Below are 23,777 nucleotides of genomic sequence, written 5' to 3'. Positions count from 1 at the left end.
GACTGCAGCTGGGGAAGTAAAAAACGTGAGTTCAAACTTTCAAACTATTCCATTGTACCTTCTACTACAGCGGCGTCCTTCTGCAATTTAGTGAGCTATTGCTGCCACTGTGGGTCTTCAAGGCAGCAGCAGCAGTTATTCCCTCCCGAAGATGTTAGGACAGGACTAGAAATTTGTAATACAGTCTTGTGCAGTTACAGATAGCTGCACACGATGGGATGGGGGCAGGTAATACGCAGATTCAGTGCCCTGAATCCAGGTGGTTCCTTCACATCTTTTCTTGATCACTGGGGTTGACGCTGCAGCTCCCCTCATTTTGGTTACTATTATGATTTGGGATTTGGAGGCTGCTCCCAAGAGTAGGCACCACGTCACTCTTAATGTGTGTTATGGGGAAGTGTCAGTGCATGTGTTGTGATGGCAATTATACTGAAGTCCTTTCTCCATACATGTCTCTCGCAATACTTAAACAGCCTTCCCAGCCTGCAGCAGCAGGGGTACAGCAGCTCTCACGTTCAGTCACTAGCAGAGGTGCCAGGTACTATTCTGAGCTTTTAAAATGTACTAATGCTCTTAGTTCTCAAAACAATCCTAGGAGCTATAGGCACTGTTATTAACTCTCATTTTACATATGAGGAAATTGAGGCCCACAGATATCAATAAACTTACCCAAGGCTACACAGCCAGTAAATGACAGAGCCAGAATTCAAACCCAGGCAGCCTAGCTCTGCTGTCTCTGGAAGAGCTGAATTAGCAGGGATGCCCTCTGACAGATCCTGAGTCCTTCAGATAAAACAGTATCTGGGTCAAGGGAAGTTGGGGATTGTGACTTCAGCACCTATGCTTGGTTGGTAAATCCCTCTTTCTAGGGTCACAACTACAACACATACACGTTTATGCTTAGGCCTAAGATGTGTCCCTGAAATCACTGTCAGCTGAACCATGTTTTAAATGTTGTGGGGGCTGTTGCTACTGAAAAGAACCCTGCTGTGAACGCTTGTACAAAGCAAAGAATCTATTTTTATAAATTTAGATTTGGAGATTTTAAAAAATGCAAGTATGATACATACAATTCAGTATTTATGCAGTCAGAAGAGACAAAAGAATAAGTATCTTCCCATACAAGGAAAAAAATTAACATTTAATTCTGTGGACGCTGGAAAGATGCTGGGGTCTTCCACAGACCTTACCTCGTTTAGTCCTTACAGTGCCCTTCTGGGGGCGGGGGGAGGCATGGATCCTAACAAACCAGAGGACCCAGGCTCAGGTCAGGCAGAATGCTTAACAGGAGGTAATGACTTTCAGCTTGCCGCCTCCAAAGCCCGTGTTTTCTCCAGTGTGCAACCTGAGCTTTAAAATCTAGGTGTTTATAATCTGGTGGAACCCCTGGAGGATGGCTTGGGCTATTCTGCCCTACAGACCTGTGGCTCTCATCAGCATCCATTCTATGACTCACATGGGCAGCCCTGCTGAAGAAAATCGCCAAACTGTGGGTTGATGCCACCATCCATCCCTGGTCCACTCACTCAGGAGCCTTTGGTTTGTCAGTCCTTCCCCTTGCCTTTCTGGCCTTTGCCCCTCAGTGGCTACTCCATTCTTTAAAAAATCTACCCAGTCTCTGCCTCCTGCTTCCTACTTACTGATCTCTTTTCTCAGTAAACTCACCCAACTTGCACCCTCCCACTGCAGAACCTCATCAGTGTGGGATCACAGTGGGATCATCCTCCTGCTTTCTCGGGACCTGCTTGCATCAGTTATCACTGCTGCACCTTCAGCTCTCCTCTGAGTTCCTTTCCCTCAGCAGGTCAAGCTCTCATTTTGTCAGAAGAAAATCTCCCATGACCTTGAATTTCCTCCACCTCTTTCCATCAATCTCATCCAAGGGTCTCAAAACCACAAGCTGCATGCACCCTGTCTCCCTTTCTTCCTCTCATTCTCTCCATCACTTAGGGTACTTGTTTTCTGTGGCCTCTGAAACTTCTCCCCTTAGGGAAGGCCTCTTAATTACCAAATTTTGCATTTATCTTCATTGTATCTGAACTATGCGCAAAATTTGGCACTGTAAGACTATGACTCGCCTGGTTTTTCCCTCTGGGCTTTTCTCTTCACCTACTTTCTTCTGGTCATGCCTAAATAGTGCTTCTCCTGCTCTCCCACCCAGCTATCTTCCATCCCAGCTGCTGACCCCTGCCTCTGGGCTCAAGACTCTCAAATTGGTGTGACCAGCCAAGGCCTCTGCTGAGCACCAGTTGGGAGATTCATTTGCTCACTAGGCAGCTCCTCATGGAGGTTCCATTGGTACCTCAGTTTCCTCTCTCCTGACTAAAGAGACTTTGGTCTCTGTCATGATTAATAGCACACTGTCCAGTTTATCACATCTGAAATCTTGGATTAATTCAAGAGGACTCTCATTCTTTTTTTTTTTTTTTTGAGACAAAATCTCCCTCTGTTGCCCAGGCTGGAGTGCAGTGGCATGATCTCAGCTCACTGCAACCTCTGCCTCCCAGGTTCAAGTGATTCTCTTGCCTCAGCCTCTGAATAGCTAGGATTACAGGTGCCCACCACCATAACCAGCTAATTTTTGTATTTTTAGTAGAGTCGGGGTTTCACCATGTTGGCCAGGATGGTCTCGATCTCCTGACCTCGTGATCTGCCCACCTCGGCCCCCCAAAGTGCTGGGATTACAGGCGTGAGCCACTGCACCCAGCCAAGAGGCCTCTCCCACATCCAGGTGCTCACCAAGGCCTGTCACTTAGGCCTGATGAACACTTCTGATTCCTGGTGACGCCTCCATCCCCACTGTCTTCACTTTTGTCGAAGTGGGCTCTTAAGGTCTTCCTGTCTCTAGTTTGATCTAAGCCACACCTTTGAAAGAACAATCTTTCTGAAGTACAAAATTACCAATATATTTCACCAGTGCTTAAAACTCTTTATTGGCTTCCTGTCTCTTACAGATGAAAATCTGTTTCTAGCCTGGCATGGTGGTGTGTGCTTTTAGTCCCAGCTACTCGAGAGGATGAGGCCAGGAGTTCAAAGCTGCAGTGAGCTATGATCGTGCCACTGCACTCCAGCCTAGGTGACAGGCGAGACCCCATCTTTATAGAGTAAACATTTATGTAGGAGGTTGTTTTATGCCTTTGCATAAAGATTACTTGCGTAACTTTCAGCATGAAATTCCCTTTCTCTCCCTTGTCTGTCTGGCATATCACTATTCATACTTCAAAACCCAGCTCTGGGACAGGAGTGGTGGCTTATGCCTGTAATACTGTCACTTTGGGGAGCTAGGGTGGGAGGACAGCTTCAGACCACTCTGGCCAACACGGTGAGACCCCATCTCTACAAAAAGTAAAAAAATTAGCTGGTGTGGTGGCACGCCCCTGTGGTCCCTGGTACTCGGGAAGCTGAAGCTGAGACAGTAGGATCGCTTGAGCCCAAGAGGTCAGGCTGCAGTGAGCCAGGATTGCGCCACTGCACTCCAGCCTGGGCAACAGAGCAAGACCCTGTCTCAAAAAAACAAAAAAGCCCAGCTCAGGTTATCTCCTCAGGGAAACCTTTCTTCACATGCAGAAGTGGTCGGCTCCCTTCTCTGTTCTAACCCTGGGCTTTGTACACAGGTTTGCATCCCTCCTAGCATCTGTGAGCTTCTCTCAGGGAAAAGCTCATTGATCTACATCCCCAGGACCTGCTCCGGAAGAATCTATCCATCTAAACTCGCTTTGACAAATGAATCAGTTAAGAGTAGGAAAGCTGCCTATGGGCACCGCCCAATGCAACGTGAGCAACTAAGGGAGACAGAACTGAGGCCAGAGAGGTGATGGGGGGACAGGCTGGCAGGGAGGGGAGCTTGTCAGTGCAGACTCCAGGAAGAATCTGTGTGCAGAAGGCTACTGAGCGGCCCGAGTCCCCCAAGTGAGGGCTCGGGACAATCTCCTGCCCGGGTGAGAGAATAGGGAGGCCGTGAAACCTCTCTGAAGCCTCAGGTTGCTCCTGAAGCGCCCGGAGCTGCAGGGTTTTGGTGTGGATGAGACCTGCTGACAGGGATGCGGTGGGAAGAGCCCCTCGGCGCCCTTTCTCCCAGGCTTCCCCCCTACCCAAGGGTCTTCCTAACACAGGGCCATGAAAATAAGATGAAGGTGGCTTGTTTTCTCCTAGATACCAACGAGCAAGCAGAAAACAAGAGGCTCAAGAGGGGCAGCCTCCGCATGGAGGAGATGCGAGCTCTGCACTCCGCCAGGGCCCCGAGCCCGTCAGAGGCCGCCCCGCGCCGCCCGGAGGCCACCGCGGCCCCCCTCACTCCTAGCGGAAGGGCGGCCTTTAAGGCTCACGGCAGGGCCCTGGCGCCGGGCAGGGTGAGCCGTGGGAGCCGCCTGGAGGTAACTGAGCGAGCGCTGCGCAGGGAAGGGTGCGGCAGGAGGTGCGGGCCACAGGCCGCTGCCGAGGGGTCCTCACTCCGGGCCCCGTTGTTCCCGCAGGACGTGCTGTGGCTGCAGGAGGTCTCCAACCTGTCGGAGTGGCTGAGTCCCAGCCCTGGGCCCTGAGCCGGGTCCCTTTCCGCAAGTGCCCACCGATCCGGAGGCTGCGGGCAGCCGCTGCCCCGTGGTTTAATAAAGCTGCTCCGCGCTCACCGAGGCCGCTTCCGCGTCTGCTTCCGCGTCGGGCCCGGGTGGGGCGGGGCCTGGAGCCGCGCCGCAGCCTGACGTCACCCACACCTCCCTGGGACTGCGTCACTGGTGCGCGCCGCGGGTCAGGGCGCAATGGCGGCGCTGGGCGGGGATGGGCTGCGCCTGCTGTCGGTGTCGCGGCCGGAGCGGCCGCCCGAGTCGGCGGCGCTGGGCGGCCCGGGCCCCGGGCTGTGCTGCTGGGTGTCAGTGTTCTCCTGTCTCAGCCTCGCCTGCTCCTACGTGGGCAGCCTCTACGTCTGGAAGAGCGAACTGCCCAGGTGCGGGGGCTGCGCGCGGCCGGAACCCGCGCCCCTGCGAGGCGGGGTTGCGGGCGGAGCTTGGGCGAGCCGGGGGCGGGGCCGCGCTGATGGGCAGCCGCGGGCCCCTTGAACTTACTGTCCCCTCCGTAGGGACCATCCCGCCGTCATCAAGCGGCGCTTCACCAGCGTCCTGGTGGTGTCCAGTCTCTCACCCCTGTGCGTGCTGCTCTGGAGGGAACTCACAGGCATCCAGGTGCGAAGGAGGCGGGGCAAAGGGGGAGAGAACTCAGGGGTCTTTAGGGGAGGAAGCAAGACTGATGCCCCCTTTCCTGTGGCTCAGCCAGGCACATCCCTGCTCACCCTGATGGGCTTCAGGCTGGAGGGCATTTTCCCAGCGGCGCTGCTGCCCCTGTTGCTGACCATGGTGAGTGCTCCTTTTGTATTTTTTCTTCTGGTCTTTGTTATCAGCTTGATGCGCAGTGCTTTGGACTCCTCTTGATTGTATTCGGTTTTTGGCTGATGGGAGACAGGGCTTTTGAGATGGCCCCAGGGTTCTCCGGTATGCATGGTCTGGAAATCCTGGCTGAGAGGATTTCAAGCTTGGGGTCTCAGGGGCATGGGCAAGGGTCTGGGCAAAAGCGGTGGGTTGTGGTGAAAGTGTTTTCTTGCCCTCAGATTCTTTTCCTGGGCCCACTGATGCAGCTTTCTATGGATTGCCCTTGTGACCTGGCAGATGGGCTGAAGGTTGTCCTGGGTGAGTCTTAACGGCTGAAGGGAAAAGTAGGCACAGGCAGTCCAGGACAATGGGGCAGGGAGTCAGCGGGCCCAGGGTGTGATCTGGACACGTGAAATGTTCTCTGGGTGTGTTTTCTCATCAGTAAACTGGAAACAGAGCTAGATGGCCTCTAAGGGTTGATTCCCAACGTCCAAGGAGTTCCCTGGGAACCCCCAGCTGTATTTGGTGTGGACCAGAGAGCACTGTCCCCTGCTTCCCCAACCAGTGCTGGTCTTGGTTAAATTTTGGTGTCTCCAGAGTTTACTTCCAGGATGCCCTGCCTCATCTAATGCCTTCCCTTCAGGTCCTCTCAAGACATTGGGTTTATGTTGGGTCCACACCCCCGTCCTCAGGAGTATTGATGCCTAACCTGAGTTTGACCAGGGTGAAGTTGTGGGAGAGGAGCCCTTGGAGCCTCTGGGGTCTCATTGTCCGATAGCCTGTCACTCACAGCTTATCCTGAATTCCTTCTGCAGCCCCGCGCTCCTGGGCCCGCTGCCTCACAGACATGCGTTGGCTGCGGAACCAAGTGATCGCCCCCCTGACAGAGGAGCTGGTGTTCCGGGCCTGTATGCTGCCTATGTTGGCACCGTGCATGGGCTTGGGCCCTGCTGTGTTCACCTGCCCGCTCTTTTTTGGAGTTGGTGAGTCTGGCCAACTTGGTCCTGGTGTGTTCTCAGCATGAGAGCTGAGAAGGGGGCTTGAGGTGAGGGGCAGGCCTAGAATGGAGGTTGGGAGGAATGACTGTGATGTGATTGTCATCTTTTTCCCAGCCCATTTTCACCACATTATTGAGCAGCTGCGTTTCCGCCAGAGCAGCGTGGGGAACATCTTCTTGTCTGCTGGTGAGTCCTGGCTAGCTGGCCTGGGTTAGGGTGTGTGATGATGTCCCTAATGGCCAGTCTGGAGAAGGAATTGGGAACTGAGGGCTACAGTATTGGAGGGGCCACTGACCGTGGGAGTTGGGGTGCAGGACAGCTGTAGGTGGTGAGGCAGGCAGCCACTGCCCCGGGTGGAGGGGATGGTGGATCTTTGGCTGATGGGTGTGTAGTGCGGGGGCAGGAAGGGCGTGCAGGTGTGGTCACTCGCGGCCTCCCCGTCTCCAGCGTTCCAGTTCTCCTACACAGCCGTCTTCGGTGCCTACACTGCTTTCCTCTTCATCCGCACAGGTTGGTCCTCAGTCCCTCAAAGGTCCCTGGGGGCCCACAGGAGCGGGTGGGAGAATGGGAATACTGTTTGTTCTAGGAACAAGTTCTTCTATTCCAGTCCTTGAGACAGGCTGGTCTGAGAGGTGGAAAGGAGCAGAGGCCGTGGTGTGTGGGTGGATGGCTGGGGTAGTGGGATCTTGATCTCCTGTTTTAGGGGATGAGGGTCACTAGCCCTAGAAGGGCCAGAGGAGGTAGTAGGGCTGCTCCCTGAGTTGCTGTCTCTTTTCCCCAGGACACCTGATTGGGCCGGTTCTCTGCCATTCCTTCTGCAATTACATGGGTTTCCCGGCTGTTTGCGCGGCCTTGGAGCACCCGCAGAGGCGGCCCCTGCTGGCAGGCTATGCCTTGGGTGTGGGACTCTTCCTGCTTCTGCTCCAGCCCCTCACGGACCCTAAGCTCTACGGCAGCCTTCCCCTTTGTGTGCTTTTGGAGCGGGCAGGGGACTCAGAGGCTCCCCTGTGCTCCTGACCTACGCTCCTGGATACAACATGAACTCTCACCGGCTCCCCAGCCCTCCCCACCAAGGGGTACTGCAGGGGAGGGACTGGCTGGGGTCCCCGAGATCTCAGGAATTTTTGTAGGGGATTGAAGCCAGAGCTAGTTGAATCCCAGGGACCAAGAGAAAGGAGCAGATATCCAAAGGGTGCAGCCCCTTTCGAAAGGGGTGTTTACGAGCAGCTGTGAGTGAGGGGACAAGGGGCAGGTCCCAGGAGCCACACACTCCCTTCCTCACTTTGGACTGCTGCTTCTCTTAGCTCCTCTGCCTCTCAAAAGCTGCTCGGGGGTTTTTTTATTTATAAAACCTCTCCCCACCCCCACCCCCCAACTTCCTGGGTTTTCTCATTGTCTTTTTGCATCAGGACTTTGTATTGGGATATTAAAGAGATTTAACTTGGGTAACATGGCCTTGGACCTTTGGGAATCGGTCTATTTGGGATCTTGTGTGAGGATTCTAGGCAGCTCTTGGGAGTGTGCCCACACCTGTCCCAGCTACCTTCAACAGTGACATCTGGGCGGTGCATCCCAGCAGGTAGTTCCCTGGAGTACAGAATGGGCTGGGAGCTCTGGTTGCTGGGGGCCTGTGGCTTCCTCCTTCCTGAGCCATGCCCCAGAGTCCTAGTGTCGGTGGGTCTGAGACTGCAGGTAGCAGCTGTGAGCCCCACCCGTCCTGGGGCCTGTGGCTTGGCTGATGGGTCAGGGAGGGAACCATGGCCCTGGCCCTGACCTCAGCAATGGAGCCTCCGAGCTATCTCTTCTAAGGGGAGGAGGACTGGCCTCAAGCCTCTGCCGGGACCTCCAGTCTGCCCGCCTTGTTTTTCACAAGAGGAAATAAGTCCCAAATGGGAGAGAAACCTACTCCTGAATCACCAGAAGTAGAGGCTTTTCTGGTTCCCTCCACCTCGGACCTCTGCCCCAGAGGAACCCACAACACAGGCTGCAGCTCTGAGGGCGGCGGCGACTTTGCCAAGCAACACGGTGACTCCAGGGTCCTTCTCAGCACCTGCGCGTGTTCTGCCTGCTCTCCATCATTTTTGGAAGGGCTCTCATTTCCCTGCCTGTGCCCTTTTAAAATTAGATTCTCGAACCCGGGAGGCGGACATTGCAGTGAGCCAAGATCACGCCACTGTACTCCAGCCTGGGCGACAGAGCGAGACTCCGTCTTGGTGGTGGGCTGGGAGGGCGGGGGGGCAGGTAGGAAATGTTAGCCCTTTAGGTCCCATTCCAGGCTCAAGGAGGTTGTCCCAGGGTCCCTTCCCTGAGGCTGGCCGCTGCGGGAAAGAAAAGGGATGTGCAGTCACTGCCCCCACGATGCCTGCAGGCTGGCCGTGACGACATCCACCCGGATGGAAGGGGCAGCATCGCAGTCACTTGCCTCCTGGGGTACATCTGGGACCTGGCGGTCCAGAAAGGAAGAGGCTCAAGCCCACTGTGACTTGGCCATCCCAGAGGTTGGACTGGCACTGGGAGCACTGGGCAGAGGCCTGCTGGGCGCTTCCTACCCAGAGGCTGGTGTTTCCTGCATCAGCCTCCCCACCCCCGCCCCTCCATCTCAGGAACTGCCCAGCCTCCTGCTCCCTTCCCCATCCTCCCCCTACCTGTGGGCAGGAGGGCAGTGGTGCAGGCAGCGTTAGTGTCCCCGCTGCAGGAAAGGCAACTGAGCAGGGGTCTGGAGGGGTGGTCATGGGGAGTGGCAGGGTTAGAACCTGATACCCTGGACTCCCCCTCACCTCCTGCCATCATTCTCACATCCAGAGCACGCACAAGACTGCCAGATCACCATTCCCGAGGGTCTCACCCACTGCCCAGAAGGTGGTACCTGCTTGCATTTACCTGCTAACTGAGGTGGGACGCTGGCCTTGGGTTTTAGAAAATAAAGCAGCGGGGCTGGGAGACGAGTCTGCCAACGGCCTGGGTTTCATCTCTCTCTGTCTCTTACTACTTGTGGAGTCCTGGACAAATTATTTAATCTTCCTGTGACTTGATTTCTGTGTCCATAAGAGGATAAGGTTAATTCCCTGAGTTAATAGGTGTTAAATATTTAGAACAGGCCCCACCCCTCAAGTAAGTTCAGTACTACTAGTCCTGCTGGGGGAGTATACACAGTAAGCACCCAATAGTGACTTAAAACAGGGCCACAGTTGTCATCCTCACTACCCTCTGAAGAGGATGACACAACTGACCTGCCCACCCACTGCTGAGTGGTGTGGGCTGCACTAGGCCAGGGGGCTGCACAGCATCCAGCATGGAGGGCAGGGGAAAGCCAGTTTTATTGAGCAAACTTCCCAGGACCTGGGACATCTTAAATCTCCCCTTCCCCCAGGAGATAGGACCCCTAAACCTCCCCCGGGTCCTAGGACCACCTGACCCACCACTTGTAGTCTCCAGTGAGGAAGAGACCCTTATTTGGCAAGAGATGAACATGTGAGCAGCTGTCCGCCAGAGGAAAGGACGATGGCTGAAAGGAATGAGCCGCTGCAGGCAGGGTGTCTCCTGTCCAGCTCTGGACAGGACCTCCATGGCCCGACCTTGCTGGCCTCGGGCGCTGGCTGGCCTGGGCCTGCTGTGGCAGCACAGCTTCTGTTGAAGGCTTGGGGATGGCCAGGCTGCCAGTCTGGGGCAAGATCACTCGATCTCCAGGATGAGGTCGTCCCCTTCCAGTGTCATGTCCTTGGTCACATGAACCTTGCGGACAGTGCCCTCCATGGGCGAGGTCACCACAGTCTCCATCTTCATGGCACTGAGCACACACAGGGGCTGGCCCTTGGTCACCCTGGCCCCTGCCGCCACTTTGATGTCTATCACCTTCCCAGGCATGGGCGCCCCGATCTGGCCCTTCACGTCCTTCAGGGCCTTGGGGTGGAAGTGCATCTCCTAAAGACACAGGCCAGAGGGACATGAGATCCTGGGCCCAGACAGCCCCACCGCCCCGCTGGCCCTGGGGGAGACAATACCTTCATGGCCTGGGTATCCTTGACCAAGATGGACCGCAGCTGCCCATTGAGCTCAAAGAAGACCTGCCTCTGGCCAGCCCGGTTCAGGTCGCTCACGGCCAGGGCTTTGATGTGCAGCGTCTTGCCCCGCTCCAGCTCCACCTGCAGGAAGGGTGCGCAGACTCAGGGCTGGAGGCCAAGGTGGGAGGGCAGTCCCCCAGCCCTGGCCATAGGAAGTCCCCACACTGGGCCTTGGCTCCTCGTCCCTAAAGGCCTAGCTTCCGGTCTCAAGAGTCCTTTCTGCTCCCAAAGCTTGTGAGGCTGAGTGACAGCCGAGCTAAACTCCAGCGCTCTGGGGCAGGGGGGCCAGGGTGGAGTGTGGACAAGCAGCAGAGCCACTGACCTCAAACTCCTCTGCGATCCTGGGTCCCTGAAGGAAGAGGCGAGTATTCAGGCTATCCAGGGGGCCAAAGGTGGCAGTGAAGTCCTTGAAGTGGGCAAACACATCGGGGTACATAGCTGCTGAGAGCACATCTTCCGGGGTCACCTCCTCCCCATGCCGGTCTACCAGCTCCTTCTCCAGTGCCTGCAGATCCAGAGGAGGCAGGGAGGCTCCGGGCCGCCCCTCCACCCTCGGCAGGTCCTTCAGTACCTGGGGAACAAAGCGGAGTGTCAGTCCCAATTCCTGCATCCAGCCCCCACCCTCACATCATGCTGGGCCTTCCCTACCTTAGAGCGAAAGGGTTCGGGGAACCCCCCATGGGGGACACCGATGTAGCCCTGCAGGAACTCCACCACGGAGCGGGGGAAGGATAGCTCTTCTGCCTGAGCTTCAGCCTCTGCCCGGCTCAATCCATTCTGCACCATAAACTGGGCCAGGTCCCCCACGATCTTGGAGGAGGGCGTCACCTGAGAAGGCCCTGGAGGTTAGGGTGCCAGGCACCTCAAGGCAGCCAGCAGCAGGTGCATGCAGGGCTGGGTCAGGTAGGAGAGCGCTGGGCAGGGCTCACCTTGATGAGATCGCCCAGCATCTGGTTGGCCTCCACATAGGCCTTCTTGACCTCCTTGAACTTGGAGCCGAGCCCCATGCTGTGGGCCTGGAAGTGCAGGTTGGTGTACTGGCCCCCTGGGATCTCATTCTCATACACATCCGAGTTGCCAGACTTCATGGTGGCCGTGCAGTCGAAGGCCGCGTACAGTCCCCGAGCCCCCTCCCAGTACTCACTGTAGTCAAACACTCGCTCCATGGGCACCTCTGCAGGGAGGCCAGAGTCAGAGGAAGCCTTAGAAATGCATGACTCCTCCAGGACCCAGGGCTAGCTCAGGTCCCATGTCTGACTCAGGTGACAGAAGGCGGCAAGGCCAGAGCAGGGCATCTGGATCCTAGGCAGGTCCAACACTACTGGGACTGGTGGTGGCTGCGGATTGGAGAGGGGTGTGGCCACGGGCTACTGTTCTTCCTACCTGTGTCCAGGGGAGTCCCTCTGGTACAGGCCACCAGGGCCCCCATGCTGGGCTGTGACGTCATCCCAGACATGGAATCGGCTGCCACATCTACCACATCAGCTCCAGCCTGGGCACAAGCCAGCATGGCTGCCACGCCTGCCCCTGACGTGTCGTGGGTGTGGATGTGCAGTGGGAGGTCGGGGAAGCGGTCCCGGAGGGAGCTGACCAGCATGGTGCAGGCCGTGGGCTTCAGCAGCCCAGCCATATCCTGGAGGAAGTCGGGGAGAGAGATGGTAGAGGGGGCAGGACATGTGCCTGTGGGTGGGGGCATGGTCGGGACAGAGAGGGAGAGATGGACAAGTGGCCCAGGCACCTTGATGCACAGGATGTGGGTGCCAGCTCGCACCAGCTCTTCGGCCAAGCCCATGTAGTACTGCAGTGAGTACTTGGTGCGGCTGGGGTCGGACACGTCGCCGGTGTATGAGATGGCAGCCTCCACCACGCCTCCGGCACTTCCTGCCGCCTCCATGCCCAGCAGCATGTTGGGCAAGTAGTTGAGGGAGTCAAACACGCGGAAGACATCCATGCCATTCTCTTTGGCCACCTCACAGAACCTGCGAGGGTGAGAGCGCCCAGGGCTGAGCCCCACCCCACCTCCCTCTGAACAGTCTTCCCCGGCTCCTTCCTGACCCACTCTACTGCCCTGGGGAATGAGATCTGAGGATCTGGCCTGGCATGGGGTGTGGTATCCACAGGTCGTTGGCGGGGGGCACCCAAGTGTGGACCAGGCCCTGGAGGATCAGCTAGGCCAGTGGCAGCCTGCGGAAGAGGGCACTGAGCAAGGAGTCCTGAGGCCTGGGTTCCAGTCCCAGCCCTGTACCGAGTGACCCGGGCAAGTCTCAGGCCTTCCACTGCCCCAGGAGTGAGGGGGTAATTTAGAATCCTGTTCAGTTCTGCAACTCCAATTCTACACTTCTCGATTATTTCCCAACAGCAGCCCGTGCTGCGTGTGGCCACAGAGAGACTTGGTGTCAGGCCCACTGTGGGGAACAGAGGCCACGACGACGTGGCTCGGTACTCTCTGGGCCACAACAGGTAGTATCTGCCCACCCCACCCCAGGCTCACTTGAAGACCACGTTGTCTGGGTAATTGGTGTAGCCCACAGCGTTGGCCCCCCGCAGCAGCATCTGGAAAGGGATGTTGGGGATGAGCTCCCGGAGCTCCTGCAGCCGCCGCCAGGGGCACTCATACAGGAAGCGCATGGCGACATCAAACGTGGCTCCTGCACAGGAACCAAGAGGCCCAGATCAGCTCTGCGTGTCTGGGGAACTCCGCCAGGCCTTGCAGCCAGCTCTGCAGCCCAAGCCTCTGGCCCCAATACCAGGTCCTGCTCATCTCCGCCGTCCCTGTGTTCCCTGCTCCAACCCCCACAAATTTTTCCCTTGGCTGATCTCTCGGGGGAGACCAGGCTCATTTGTGTCCCTTCTATGCCCCCTTTATAATCCCACCTTCTGTGCATCTCTGTGCTATAATTAACTAACAGGCAAGTGTCTCCTCCTGACCCTGGGCCTCCCAGGATGCACCTGGTTTCAGCTCTGCAACCTCGTGCCAGCACCAGGCCTGGCCAGAGAGGGGGCTGGGCCTTCTTCAGTTCTTCCTCTTTGGTGTTCTTGGTTTTAACGTCTCTAGCTTGTCCCCAGTGGCCTAAGCCTTTGGGATTGGCCACACAGTGGGCACCCAATTCCTGCCAGGTGCTGCGCAGCATGCCAGCCTACCTCCCCAGTTCTCCATGCTGAAGAGCTTGCTGAAGTTGTGGGCAACATAGGGGGCGATCTTTTTGAGATCGTGGGTGCGCACACGAGTGGCCAACAGTGACTGGTGGGCGTCCCTGAAGGTCGTGTCCATCAGCAGCAGCCCCTCGTGGTTCCGCACAGCTCGAGCAAAGCCCTCGGGCCCCTCTCGCAGCAGAATGTCTCTGAAACCAGCCGGGGGCGGGCCTAGGGTAGACAGGGGCATTGGTGCCCGTCCTGCAGGTGGCAACCTCTTATCTCCCCCATGAGTTGACAGAATGGATCTCACCTACCTATGGGCACTGCAGGGACAATGGGGTCCGTGGGGCTGGGGCTGGCCTTGACGGGAATCGGGGTGGTTGGGCCGTTTACCATGACATGGCCTGGGGAGAGAGTGGGCAGTGGGTCAGGGTGGGCTGGGCAGAGGCTGAGTAGAGGGCAGCAGTGAGAGTGGCTGGGCTCAGGGACAGGGACACATCCCTCCAGGATCCCCGGGCTTCCAGCTGGCCCCTGTCTTCTCCAAAGCCAGCGCCTCCTGGGACCAGGCACTGGGGACCTCTTGAGGGCCACGTGGATGGAAAAGTGGGGTCTCTCAGATCAGGAGCAAGGAGAGTGGTGAATGGGAGGGTGCAGGACAAGAGGACGCAGGGCCAGAATGAGGGCAGGGGTGAGGGGCAGAGGGCACTAGGAAGTTCTTTGGTCATGGGGAGTGGCAAAGAGGTAGGAGCAAGGGATTGGGAAAGGGAGGAGAAGGGTGGGGAGGGAAGGGCAGGGCAGGGCAGGGCAGTCTCGGGCCAGACCAAGGTAGTGCAACAGCTTTTGGGCCCGGTTCTGCGCAGGCCGCAGCTGGAACAGCTCTGGGTTCTCGTCGATGAACTGGGTGTCCACGGTGCCTGCCAGGAACTGCTGGTTGTTGAGCACATTCTGCAGGAAGGGGATGTTGGTCTGCAGGACAGAGGTGGGTAGGAGGGCGTCACCATGCAGCACAGACAGGGAAGGGAGAGGAGAAAAGGCTGAAGGTGCCACCCCAGGCCAGCACAGCTTCTGGGCCTCACTGCAGAGGGCCACTTCCCCATCCCTCAGCCCTCCCCTTACTCCGGCAGAGTCCCCTAAGCTGTCAGGGGGTGGGCCTGCTCCCTCCATACTTGCTTACCCCGAAGCATGTGCTGAAGGCCACCCCTCCTGCCTCCCGGCAGCCTAGAACAGGCTCAGCCTTTCTTCCAGCAGCGTGGCCCACAGCAGTCACCCTCAACCCCCTGCCCACGCTTCCCGAAAGAGGGCTCTGCCCGCAACAGACCACACTCTGGCACTCTCACTCAGTCACTCCCCCTAGCTGAGTCCAGCGGGCGCGCTTCCGCCTTGCTGCTCGTTCCCTGGGCTTCCAAGCCATCTTGCTCTCCTGTCCTCTTCTTCCCCGGCTCCTCACACATCACAAGCTCCCAGAAGGCCCCGTCCCGGGGCTGCAGCACCAGTGACAGGCTCTGCCTCCAGGGCAAGACCCAGAGGTGCAACTGCCTCCCGGGCCCTTCCTTGTTCACCCATCACATAAGTTCAGCAAGTCCACGGCCAGGCTCCTGCCTGTGCACCCGTCCTCCTGTGCCCAGTGGGTGCCCCACTGTCCCCCCAGTTACCAAAACCTGCATCCCCTCACCCTCACCACCCGCTCCTCCATGCCACTGGTCAACCCAGAGGATTCGACCACAGCCATTTCGGGACCCTGTGACCTCTTCTCCATCTCCAGGCCACACCCTCCACCGCCTTTCTCATCATGGCCACCTCCAGCCACATCACACTTGCCTCGCGCTCCACGCCTTTGCACCTGCCTGGGAAGCTCTCCTTGAACTTCTGAACTCAAAGGCCTTCGTCCTGGCCTCACACCTCGGCAGAGCTGATGCTCACCTTTCCAGCAGGCCCCTGAGGAACGCCCGTGGGCAAGCACACCCTTCGGCTTCACCTGCTCGTCTGCCCGGGAACCCCTTGGGGGCAGGGTGCTGCCTGGGGCATGTGTCAGTGTGCTTTGTGCACAGGGGCCCTCGGTGCCACTCATTAAATGGCTGGGTGACAACATGAGGCTGGGCCAGGGTGAGTATGACTTAAACGGCCACATGGGGACATGGGGGCCAGCACTGTGAGAGGTGCTCCAAGGCCTGTGAAAGCATGGCCTGTGGCCGTGTAGCGACAGCCCTGGCTTCCACCTCAGAGAAAACATCTCCATGCGTCACTTATTCATGATCCCTGTTGGCACCTTCGACAGGGACTCAAGGCCACCTGGACCTCTCTGAGCTCGCCCTCTCCTCTTGGGCTCCCATCACCTGGAGGCCTGTAGGAAAGGTGCCTCCCCCCAGCATGTCAGGTGCCCAACACAGAGTGGGGCCCTGCCAGCAGTGCCGCACCTGTCTGCCCTTGAGCCTTGCCCCTGCCTCTCCTGAAGAGATGCTGACATTTCAGCTGGGCCAAGGCATGGCACTGGAGAAGGGAGGCAGCTAATGAAACCATCCAAAGAGCCCAGATTGCACATGGTGAGAAGGACCCTTGGAGGCCTCCCTTTCCCACACTGCGTCTCCCTTTTGTAGACGTCTCCCCTTTGTGACTGGCGGGCTGCCCATCCTCTCCTCTGTTCTGTAAGCTCTATGGGGGCAGGAACCAGGCCCATCCGGTTCCTGATCAGCTCAGCTCCCAGCACTGGGCGGCCATGGTGGATGCTGGTAAACATCTATATTTAGAGTGAATTAAAACTTTTTTTTTTTTTGAGACACAGTGTGTCGCCTAGGCTGGAGTGCAGTGGTGCAATCTCAGCTCACTGCAACCTCTGGCTCCCTGGTCCATGCGATTATCGTGCCTCATCCTAACAGACGTGCACTACCACGCCCAACTAATTTTTGTATTTTTAATATAGACGGGTTTTGCCATGTTGGCCAGGCTGGTCTCGAACTCCAGGCCTCAAGTGATCCACCCGCCTCGGCCTCCCAAAGTGCTGGGATTACAGGCATGAGCTACTGCGCCCGGTGGAAAACATTTTTGATGGGGAGAAGAGGAACAAAGCCATACCTGGTGCCACTGCACATCAGAGTTGACCTGCACCACGACTGAATCCCCCTCATTTTACAAATGCCACAGCCGAGACCCAGTGAGTGGTGACAGTGAGAATGGCTTCCGGCTGCCCATAAGCCCCTCACAAGCTGCAGCTGTCCTCCCCTCTCGCCCCTAGGAAATGCTTAAAGTATGTACCATCCATCTCTCCTGACCTACAGGAGGAACTTGTTTTCAGTGGTCGGGTAACGTGCCCAGGACTACACTGCTGTGCCGGCGGGATCAGAATTCCAATCTTGGGTTTCCCCGAGTTTCCTGCCACCTGGTCCATGGGGATCAGGGCTGGAGGGAGGAGAACGAGGATGGCTGAGGTTTAGGTGGCCTAAGGACCAGGAGACACGGGGAGGTGGTGACTTCCCCTGTTTCCCAACTGGCCAGACCGCTGGTGGTGGCGGGCAGCTGGAAGGAGACCAGGCTCGCCGAGCCACCCAAGCCCCCCAAGCCCCAGCTTTCTCCACCAGGAAGCAAGGAACCTCCCCCACCTCACGCCGGGAGCCCTTTCTCTGAGCCGAGCTGGTTCCGAGCCGCTCTTCCAGGAAAATGGCCCGGCGGGGACAGAGCGGGAAGGAGGGGCTGAAGGCGCTGCGAGGACGCACAGCTTCCCACTGCGTGCCCCCGGCCGTTGCGAAGCCGCGCCGCGCAGACCAATCCGGCCCGAGGCGGAGGCCGGTTGGCTCGGAACGCCTGGCCGGCGGGGCGGGCGGGGCAGCTGGGGAGGGAGGGAGAGGCAGCAGAGACAGGGCGGGGCGGCGGGGGCGGGGCGCCTGCCCAGAGGCCGAGCCCTCTCGGCCCCACCCCGCAGCAGCCTTGCCAGTGGGGCCGCCCCAGCCCCCCCACGGCCGAACCCCGTGCCGGTTGGGGACCCTCCACGTGACTCGGTGATGCAGAACGGTTATGACCTTCAGCGTGTGTCTGTGAACGCGAGGGTCCCAGCAACAGTGCGGGTTTGCGCTCGGCCCTGCCCGTGGGTGCAGGGACGTGTGGGTGTGTGGGCATGTGTGGGTGTGCTGGGGAGGGTGCCCAGCGACATGTGACAAAGACTCCCGTCTTCGGGAGATGGTGAAGGGGTCCGCGAGCAGGCGCTTTGTCTGGCTGGCTGCAGAGTGAGGTTCGCGCCGCGGCGGCGGGCGCCCGTGCGGTGCAGGATGCCGGGGCGCCAGGGTGGCCGGGGGCGCGCGCGCCTGTGCCAGGGTGAGTGCGCTGCGGCAGCGCCGGGGGGCAGCGCGGCGGGCCCGCGCCGGCCTGGGCCTCGGGCGTGACTGGGTGCCACCCGTGGGCGCTGCAGCAGCCGCGTGTCCCCGTGACCTCAGGAGCCGGCCCGGGCCCGGGTGGATCCCCGCGCGCCCCTCCCCGTCCGCCCTCCACGTGCGTGTCCACGGCGCGCGCGCCCGCCGGCGCGCACCCGCTCGCCTGTCGCCGCCGCCACCGCGAACCGCGCTGGGAAAAGGTGCCGGGAACCGAGCGAGCCGGGGCCGCGGGCCCGAGCGCCATGGGCCCGAGGGTGGGCGGCGGGCGGCCGGTCATCCCCGGGCCTCGCCCCCGCGGGAGAGCGGCCAGGAGTCGGCGGGGGCCGGCCGGGCTCGCAGGGAGGCCGGCCCGCGCCCCCTGAGCGACGGACACCAGGTGAGGGGGCCGCCGGGCGCAGCGCGGGGGCCGGCCTGGGTGGGGACACGGACTCCACGGGAGGTTCGGGGGGCGCCTTCTCTGGCGGGGGAGGGGATGGCGCGGAGGGGGGAGGGGACTGGCGATTCCTGGGAACGCCTGGGAAAGGAAGTTCCGGGACCCTCCCTGCTCTCCGTCCTCCTCCGCTTCCTGCCTCATGTCTCACCTTGTGCCCAGCCCCTGGACTCCCCCTTAACTGCTTGGGAAATGTGACCTTTGCTCTGGGGGGCCTGGCCCTGCAGGCCCCAACCTTCCCTCATCCCTGGCGGCCCTCTTGGGCCTCTGACCCAGCCCCTCCCCGGGCCAGGCTCACAGAAGCTGGCTTCTGGGACTGTCCTGGGCCCAAGTGGGCACCTGCGCCAGCCCCACCTGTGCCCGGGCTGTGGCCCTTCCCTACAGGGCACTCACCATGGCCCCGCCGCTCCTGCTGCTGCTGCTGGCCAGTGGAGCGGCCGCCTGCCCGCTGCCCTGCGTCTGCCAGAACCTGTCCGAGTCGCTCAGCACCCTTTGTGCCCACCGAGGCCTGCTGTTTGTGCCGCCCAACGTGGACCGGCGCACAGTGGAGCTGCGACTGGCTGACAACTTTATCCAGGCCCTGGGGCCCCCTGACTTCCGCAACATGACAGGGCTGGTGGACCTGACGTTGTCGCGTAATGCCATCACCCGCATTGGGGCCCGCGCCTTTGGGGACCTCGAGAGCCTTCGTTCCCTGCACCTGGATGGCAACAGGCTGGTGGAGCTGGGTACAGGCAGCCTTCGGGGCCCCGTCAACCTGCAGCACCTCATCCTCAGCGGCAACCAGCTGGGACGCATCGCGCCAGGAGCCTTTGACGACTTCCTCGAGAGCCTGGAGGACCTGGACCTGTCCTACAACAACCTCCGGCAGGTGCCCTGGGCCGGCATCGGCGCCATGCCTGCCCTGCACACCCTCAACCTGGACCATAACCTCATTGATGCACTGCCCCCAGGCGCCTTCGCCCAGCTCGGTCAGCTCTCCCGCCTGGACCTCACCTCCAACCGCCTGGCCACGCTGGCTCCGGATCCGCTCTTCTCTCGTGGGCGTGAGGCAGAGGCCTCTCCCGCCCCCCTGGTGCTGAGCTTCAGCGGGAACCCCCTGCACTGCAACTGTGAGCTGCTGTGGCTGCGGCGGCTGGCGCGGCCGGACGACCTGGAGACCTGCGCCTCCCCGCCCGGCCTGGCCGGCCGCTACTTCTGGGCAGTGCCTGAGGGCGAGTTCTCCTGCGAGCCGCCCCTCATTGCCCGCCACACGCAGCGCCTCTGGGTGCTGGAAGGCCAGCGGGCCACACTGCGGTGCCGGGCCCTGGGTGACCCCGCGCCCACCATGCACTGGGTTGGTCCTGATGACCGGTTGGTTGGCAACTCCTCCCGAGCCCGGGCTTTCCCCAACGGGACCTTAGAGATTGGGGTGACTGGCGCTGGGGATGCTGGGGGCTACACCTGCATCGCCACCAACCCTGCTGGTGAGGCCACGGCCCGAGTAGAACTGCGGGTCCTGGCCTTGCCCCACGGTGGGAACACCAGCGCTGAGGGGGGCCGCCCCGGGCCCTCGGACATCGCCGCCTCGGCTCGCACTGCTGCCGAGGGTGAGGGGACGCTGGAGTCTGAGCCAGCCGTGCAGGTGACGGAGGTGACCGCCACGTCAGGGTTGGTGAGCTGGGGTCCTGGGCGGCCAGCAGACCCAGTGTGGATGTTCCAAATCCAGTACAACAGCAGCGAGGATGAGACGCTCATCTACCGGTGAGAACATGCGCCCCACACCCGGCTGCACTCCTGGTGCCCTCCCTCCGCCCTCTGCTCCCCACAAGGCTTTGCTTTCGCTCCTCCTCTCTCTGGGGCTGAAAACCCCTCCCGGACCATGGCTGCTGGACTCTTGGAGGAGCAGTGGCCTGGCCTGGCTGCCTGAGGGGCTGGAGCTCAAGGGGTGGCAGGAGGACCCCACCCCATGAGATGTCCCAGGTGTCACTGAGCTGTGCAGGCCTCCTCCGGCAGCAGGTGGCGGTTGGGTCTGTTTGAAGCACATGGCCCGCGCCCGCACGCGTTATTTCTGCCCTGCTGGTGCCATCCCCCCACCCCATCCCCCTCGCTTGCCTGGGTCCTGTGCCAGTGCACACACCCATCTCCTGGCCACACTCTTGAGCCTGTTTGCCTTCCTGAGTAAATGCAAGAGCCCGAGTGGCCCCCGGGGGAGGGGTGTTTGAAGCTGGGAGCACGGGAGCGGGGAGGTGAGGATGGGGCTAGACCCCAGCCCCCAGCTCTGACCACCTGCCCTTGCCTGCAGGATAGTCCCAGCCTCCAGCCACCACTTCCTGCTGAAGCACCTGGTCCCCGGCGCTGACTATGACCTCTGCCTGCTGGCCTTGTCACCGGCCGCTGGGCCCTCCGACCTCACGGCCACCAGGCTGCTGGGCTGTGCCCATTTCTCCACGCTGCCAGCCTCACCCCTGTGCCACGCCCTGCAGGCCCACGTGCTGGGCGGGACCCTGACTGTGGCCGTGGGGGGTGTGCTGGTGGCTGCCTTACTGGTCTTCACTGTGGCCTTGCTGGTTCGGGGCCGGGGGGCTGGGAATGGCCGCCTCCCCCTCAAGCTCAGCCACGTCCAGTCCCAGACCAATGGAGGCCCCAGCCCCACACCCAAGGCCCACCCGCCACGGAGCCCCCCGCCCCGGCCGCAGCGCAGCTGCTCTCTGGACCTGGGAGACGCCGGGTGCTACGGTTACGCCAGGCGCCTGGGGGGAGCCTGGGCCCGACGGAGCCACTCTGTGCACGGAGGGCTGCTCGGGGCAGGGTGCCGGGGGGTAGGAGGCAGCGCCGAGCGGCTGGAAGAGAGTGTGGTGTGATGCACGGGCAGCTTCCTGTGTGCTCCAAGGGATGAGCCTCGTGGGGCAGAGGGCCCAGGGCGGCCACCTGGCCTGGGAGTCCCTCCCTGGTTTTTACTCTCGGTACCTCAGGCTCCCCTGTGTGCTTGGCGGGGCAGGGAGCCCTTTCCTCGGTTCTGGCCTCCAGACCAGAGTAAGGGGCAGGTCCCTCCAACAGGTGCTCACAGCCACCAAGGCAGGGGCTGCAGCCACCAATTGGGAGTCTTGTTTTTATTTATAATAAAATTGTTGGGGACACCTCAATGCTAGTCTCTGGTCTTGTCTGGCTAGGTCCCCCAAGACGGGAAGATGGGACACAGGCCAGTGGTAGCACACAGACAAGGGAGGGGCTACCGGGCCCTGTGGGGGCAGCCACAGCAGCCTCGGGCCTCCCGGCTTCCTGTCCATGGGGGCGGCCCAGGGCTGTGCCTGGTGCCTCTGGCCTGCAGGAGCATGGGCTTGGGCAGGCGGTCTCCCCTCGCCTGTGAGTGCAAAGAACACCCCTTCCTGCCAGGTGGGGCCAGGACGTGGTGTCCAGTGTAGAGCCTGGGGAGCACACGTGAGCGCCTTCCCCATGGCGCTTCAGGGGCTGCAGGACAGACACAGGACTGGACTAAGCAGCAGAAGGAGGTGGGGGACAGTGCAGCCCTTCTGGGAGAAGGGACCTGGGCTGAGCGTACAGTGAAAAGTTCTCATGGCTCCCAGTGCTGACAGCTGTGTCTGCCGCCTCCCAGGGCATCTTGAGGACTGGCAAAACGCCATCCCAAAGGAAGAGCAGGGAACCCACTGCCCTGCCATCAGCCCACGATCCTCTGGAAGGTTCCTGTCAGAACTGTGGGTCCGAGTGGGACGGCAGCTCCCAGCTCAGATGTGATCTGGGCCTTCCAGGGAAGGCGGCCTTTGCCCTCCCTCGCTGCAGGGAGGCAGCCAGATGGGCACACAAGCCCTGCTCTGCTTCCTCTGCTGGGACCCCTGGCCAGGCCCGGGCAGCCTCTGACCTGGCCCAGCCCCTGCAGCCTCCTGAACGATTTGCTTCTAGGCACTGGCTAGGGGGCATGGGCAGACGTGGCCCTCAGCCCTGCAGAGCGTCAGGCTCCCCCAGGTGCTGTATGAGAACTCAGAAGGCAGCCCTGGCACCCCAGGCCACAGCGAACACGCTGCACAGACTCCCTGGTGTTTTCTGTGTGAGGGCCAAGGCACTACCGCCGGGCAGCCAAGGTGAGGCAGGTGCTGTAAGGCGTACATGTGTGTTCATGTGTGCACGGACCTGGCTCACATGCGTGTGCCTGCCTTCCCAGCCCCAGAACACGCAGCTAGAGGTGGGCTTCGAGAGCCTGGTTTAGATGAATGGGAGCAAGGTCCTCGACAGAGAAGGGTGTGGGGCGCGAACGCCATGGAGGAGTGGGCGGGGGCACGGGACAGCGTGGGTGGGCATGGACGGCAAAGGGACAGGAGGGCCAGGGCTGCCATGCTAGGCACTAGCATGAGGCTCAGGGGGCGGCTACAGCCAGCGGCCTGGTCTCAGTGCACGTTTGGGGAGGACTTAGCACCCCCAGACACCAGAGACACTTATCCTGCTGCTGGCCCCGTGGTCACAGGCTCTAGTGCCCTTTTCTCCACCTGGGGGGCGGAGGACGGTCTGAGGAGGAGGATCTTTCCAGGCCCTCCAGGGTGCAGTGCAGGCACAAGGTCCTATGGCCCAGGGACCATTTTGGCACGTGGGGAGCTGCTGAGGGTGAGAAGGGAGCAGAGGAACTGGGGCACAACCCTGGGAGCCAGCCAGGACCATCAGAGCAACGGGCAGGGGCAGGCGAGGGGGATGGCCTGGGTCACCCCTGCGCATGACCATAGATCCCCTCAACACTGAAGCAGCTGCAGGACATCCCCACCAGGACACCAGGAGCCGCAGCAAAGTGCAGGGGGAGCGCGTGATGTCAGCAGCTGATGTTGCAACACACCTCTGCCTGTGTGCACGACAGGGACCCGCAACAGGGAGGCTGAGAGGCTCCCCACGGAAGGGTAACACTCCCTGGTCTCTAGGAAGCGCGCTGCTTCCTCTCAGGCTGGGAGACAGGCTGGCCACACACAGGCATGGGCCCAGAAGCCTCCAGGGGCTCTTGTGACCAACCAGCCATGTGGACGTGTAAGGAGCGACCGCAGGACCCTGAAGGGACAGCACGGCCCACATGCCCCCCGACCTGCCCACCAGCTGCGCCTCAACAACAGGAAGGGCTGGAAGAAGCTGCAAGGAGGACGCGAGGCCAAAGCAGAGGGGCTGGTGCCAGTGCCCAGGACAGTCCACCCTGTGGGGACCCCCAAGAAGATGGGGTGGTAACTCCCACAGGGGCTGAGGGCCAGAGCCCCTGTCCTCCGGCTCTTCTTGCCGTGACACTGACGGTAGCACCCACGGGACACGTGCTGGCTTCAAAGGCCGAGGCAGCATTTGTTGGCTGTGGATTCCTCTCTAGCTACAGATACCAGTAACAGAGCCCAGCAAAGGGCTCTTTGGATCCTAAATACCCATTTAGGGTCCTCATGCCAGGCAGGGTACCCACCAAGGCCACCCAAAGCTAAGCT

The 23,777-nt window shown here is 60.3% G+C and overlaps 5 protein-coding genes and 1 long non-coding RNA gene across 41 annotated transcripts in view; 3 read left to right on the top strand and 3 right to left on the bottom strand.

Annotated features, from left to right (window-relative positions):
- The window catches only part of TOP6BL (TOP6B like initiator of meiotic double strand breaks), a 108,707-nt gene extending 100,903 nt beyond the window's left edge, over positions 1–7,804 (top strand). The window contains exons 15-23 of the mRNA XM_015113604.3: positions 4,153–4,373; positions 4,473–4,939; positions 5,072–5,174; positions 5,266–5,345; positions 5,597–5,675; positions 6,173–6,340; positions 6,470–6,541; positions 6,803–6,865; positions 7,137–7,804. Of these exons, the coding sequence (XP_014969090.3) occupies positions 4,153–4,373; positions 4,473–4,538 (287 nt within the window). The 3' untranslated portion in view covers positions 4,539–4,939; positions 5,072–5,174; positions 5,266–5,345; ... (3 more) ...; positions 6,803–6,865; positions 7,137–7,804. The remainder of the gene's footprint in view (positions 1–4,152; positions 4,374–4,472; positions 4,940–5,071; positions 5,175–5,265; positions 5,346–5,596; positions 5,676–6,172; positions 6,341–6,469; positions 6,542–6,802; positions 6,866–7,136) is intronic.
- On the bottom strand, positions 1,004–5,005 carry LOC144334110 (uncharacterized). Its single transcript, XR_013403541.1, has 2 exons — positions 3,500–5,005; positions 1,004–2,458 (listed from the first exon to the last, which is right to left on the bottom strand). It is a non-coding gene; the product is annotated as an uncharacterized LOC144334110 (long non-coding RNA).
- Positions 4,724–7,804, top strand: RCE1 (Ras converting CAAX endopeptidase 1). 2 transcript variants are annotated; one of them, NM_001257486.1, is given in 8 exon segments: positions 4,724–4,939; positions 5,072–5,174; positions 5,262–5,345; positions 5,597–5,675; positions 6,173–6,340; positions 6,470–6,541; positions 6,803–6,865; positions 7,137–7,801. In NM_001257486.1, coding segments are annotated over 8 exon segments (990 nt in total). In that variant the 5' UTR covers positions 4,724–4,754; the 3' UTR covers positions 7,373–7,801.
- Positions 7,753–23,777, bottom strand: part of PC (pyruvate carboxylase) — a 111,681-nt gene continuing 95,656 nt past the window's right edge. For 24 of the 34 annotated variants that reach the window (XM_077960818.1, XM_077960807.1, XM_077960817.1 and 21 more), the window contains 11 exons: positions 14,373–14,517; positions 13,866–13,955; positions 13,558–13,779; positions 12,908–13,064; positions 12,155–12,395; positions 11,800–12,049; positions 11,346–11,590; positions 11,065–11,244; positions 10,739–10,987; positions 10,357–10,497; positions 9,654–10,276 (listed from right to left, as the gene is read on the bottom strand). In XM_077960818.1, the coding sequence (XP_077816944.1) occupies positions 10,028–10,276; positions 10,357–10,497; positions 10,739–10,987; positions 11,065–11,244; positions 11,346–11,590; positions 11,800–12,049; positions 12,155–12,395; positions 12,908–13,064; positions 13,558–13,779; positions 13,866–13,955; positions 14,373–14,517 (2,169 nt within the window). In that variant the 3' untranslated portion in view covers positions 9,654–10,027. 34 annotated transcript variants of the gene reach the window in all.
- On the bottom strand, positions 15,392–18,585 carry LOC144334105 (uncharacterized). Its single transcript, XM_077962138.1, has 3 exons — positions 17,145–18,585; positions 16,621–16,944; positions 15,392–15,486 (listed from the first exon to the last, which is right to left on the bottom strand). The coding sequence occupies exon 1, from the start codon at positions 18,481–18,483 to the stop codon at positions 17,146–17,148; it is 1,338 nt and encodes a 445-aa protein (XP_077818264.1). The 5' UTR covers positions 18,484–18,585; the 3' UTR covers positions 15,392–15,486; positions 16,621–16,944; position 17,145.
- Positions 18,053–21,464, top strand: LRFN4 (leucine rich repeat and fibronectin type III domain containing 4). Of its 2 annotated transcripts, none has more exons than XM_077962121.1 (3): positions 18,053–18,285; positions 18,724–20,082; positions 20,624–21,464. In XM_077962121.1, the coding sequence occupies exons 2-3, from the start codon at positions 18,734–18,736 to the stop codon at positions 21,180–21,182; spliced, it is 1,908 nt and encodes a 635-aa protein (XP_077818247.1). In that variant the 5' UTR covers positions 18,053–18,285; positions 18,724–18,733; the 3' UTR covers positions 21,183–21,464. The 2 variants fall into 2 exon arrangements, with proteins under 2 accessions (XP_077818247.1, XP_077818248.1); XM_077962122.1 differs by lacking the exon at positions 18,053–18,285 and having other exon boundaries at positions 18,736–19,206; positions 19,293–20,082.

Source organism: Macaca mulatta, chromosome 14 (assembly GCF_049350105.2).
Source record: "Macaca mulatta isolate MMU2019108-1 chromosome 14, T2T-MMU8v2.0, whole genome shotgun sequence".
In the NCBI taxonomy this organism is placed as follows: domain Eukaryota; kingdom Metazoa; phylum Chordata; class Mammalia; order Primates; family Cercopithecidae; genus Macaca; species Macaca mulatta.
Note: the sequence above shows the minus strand (reverse complement) of the source record. Positions and strands in the feature narration are given on the sequence as shown.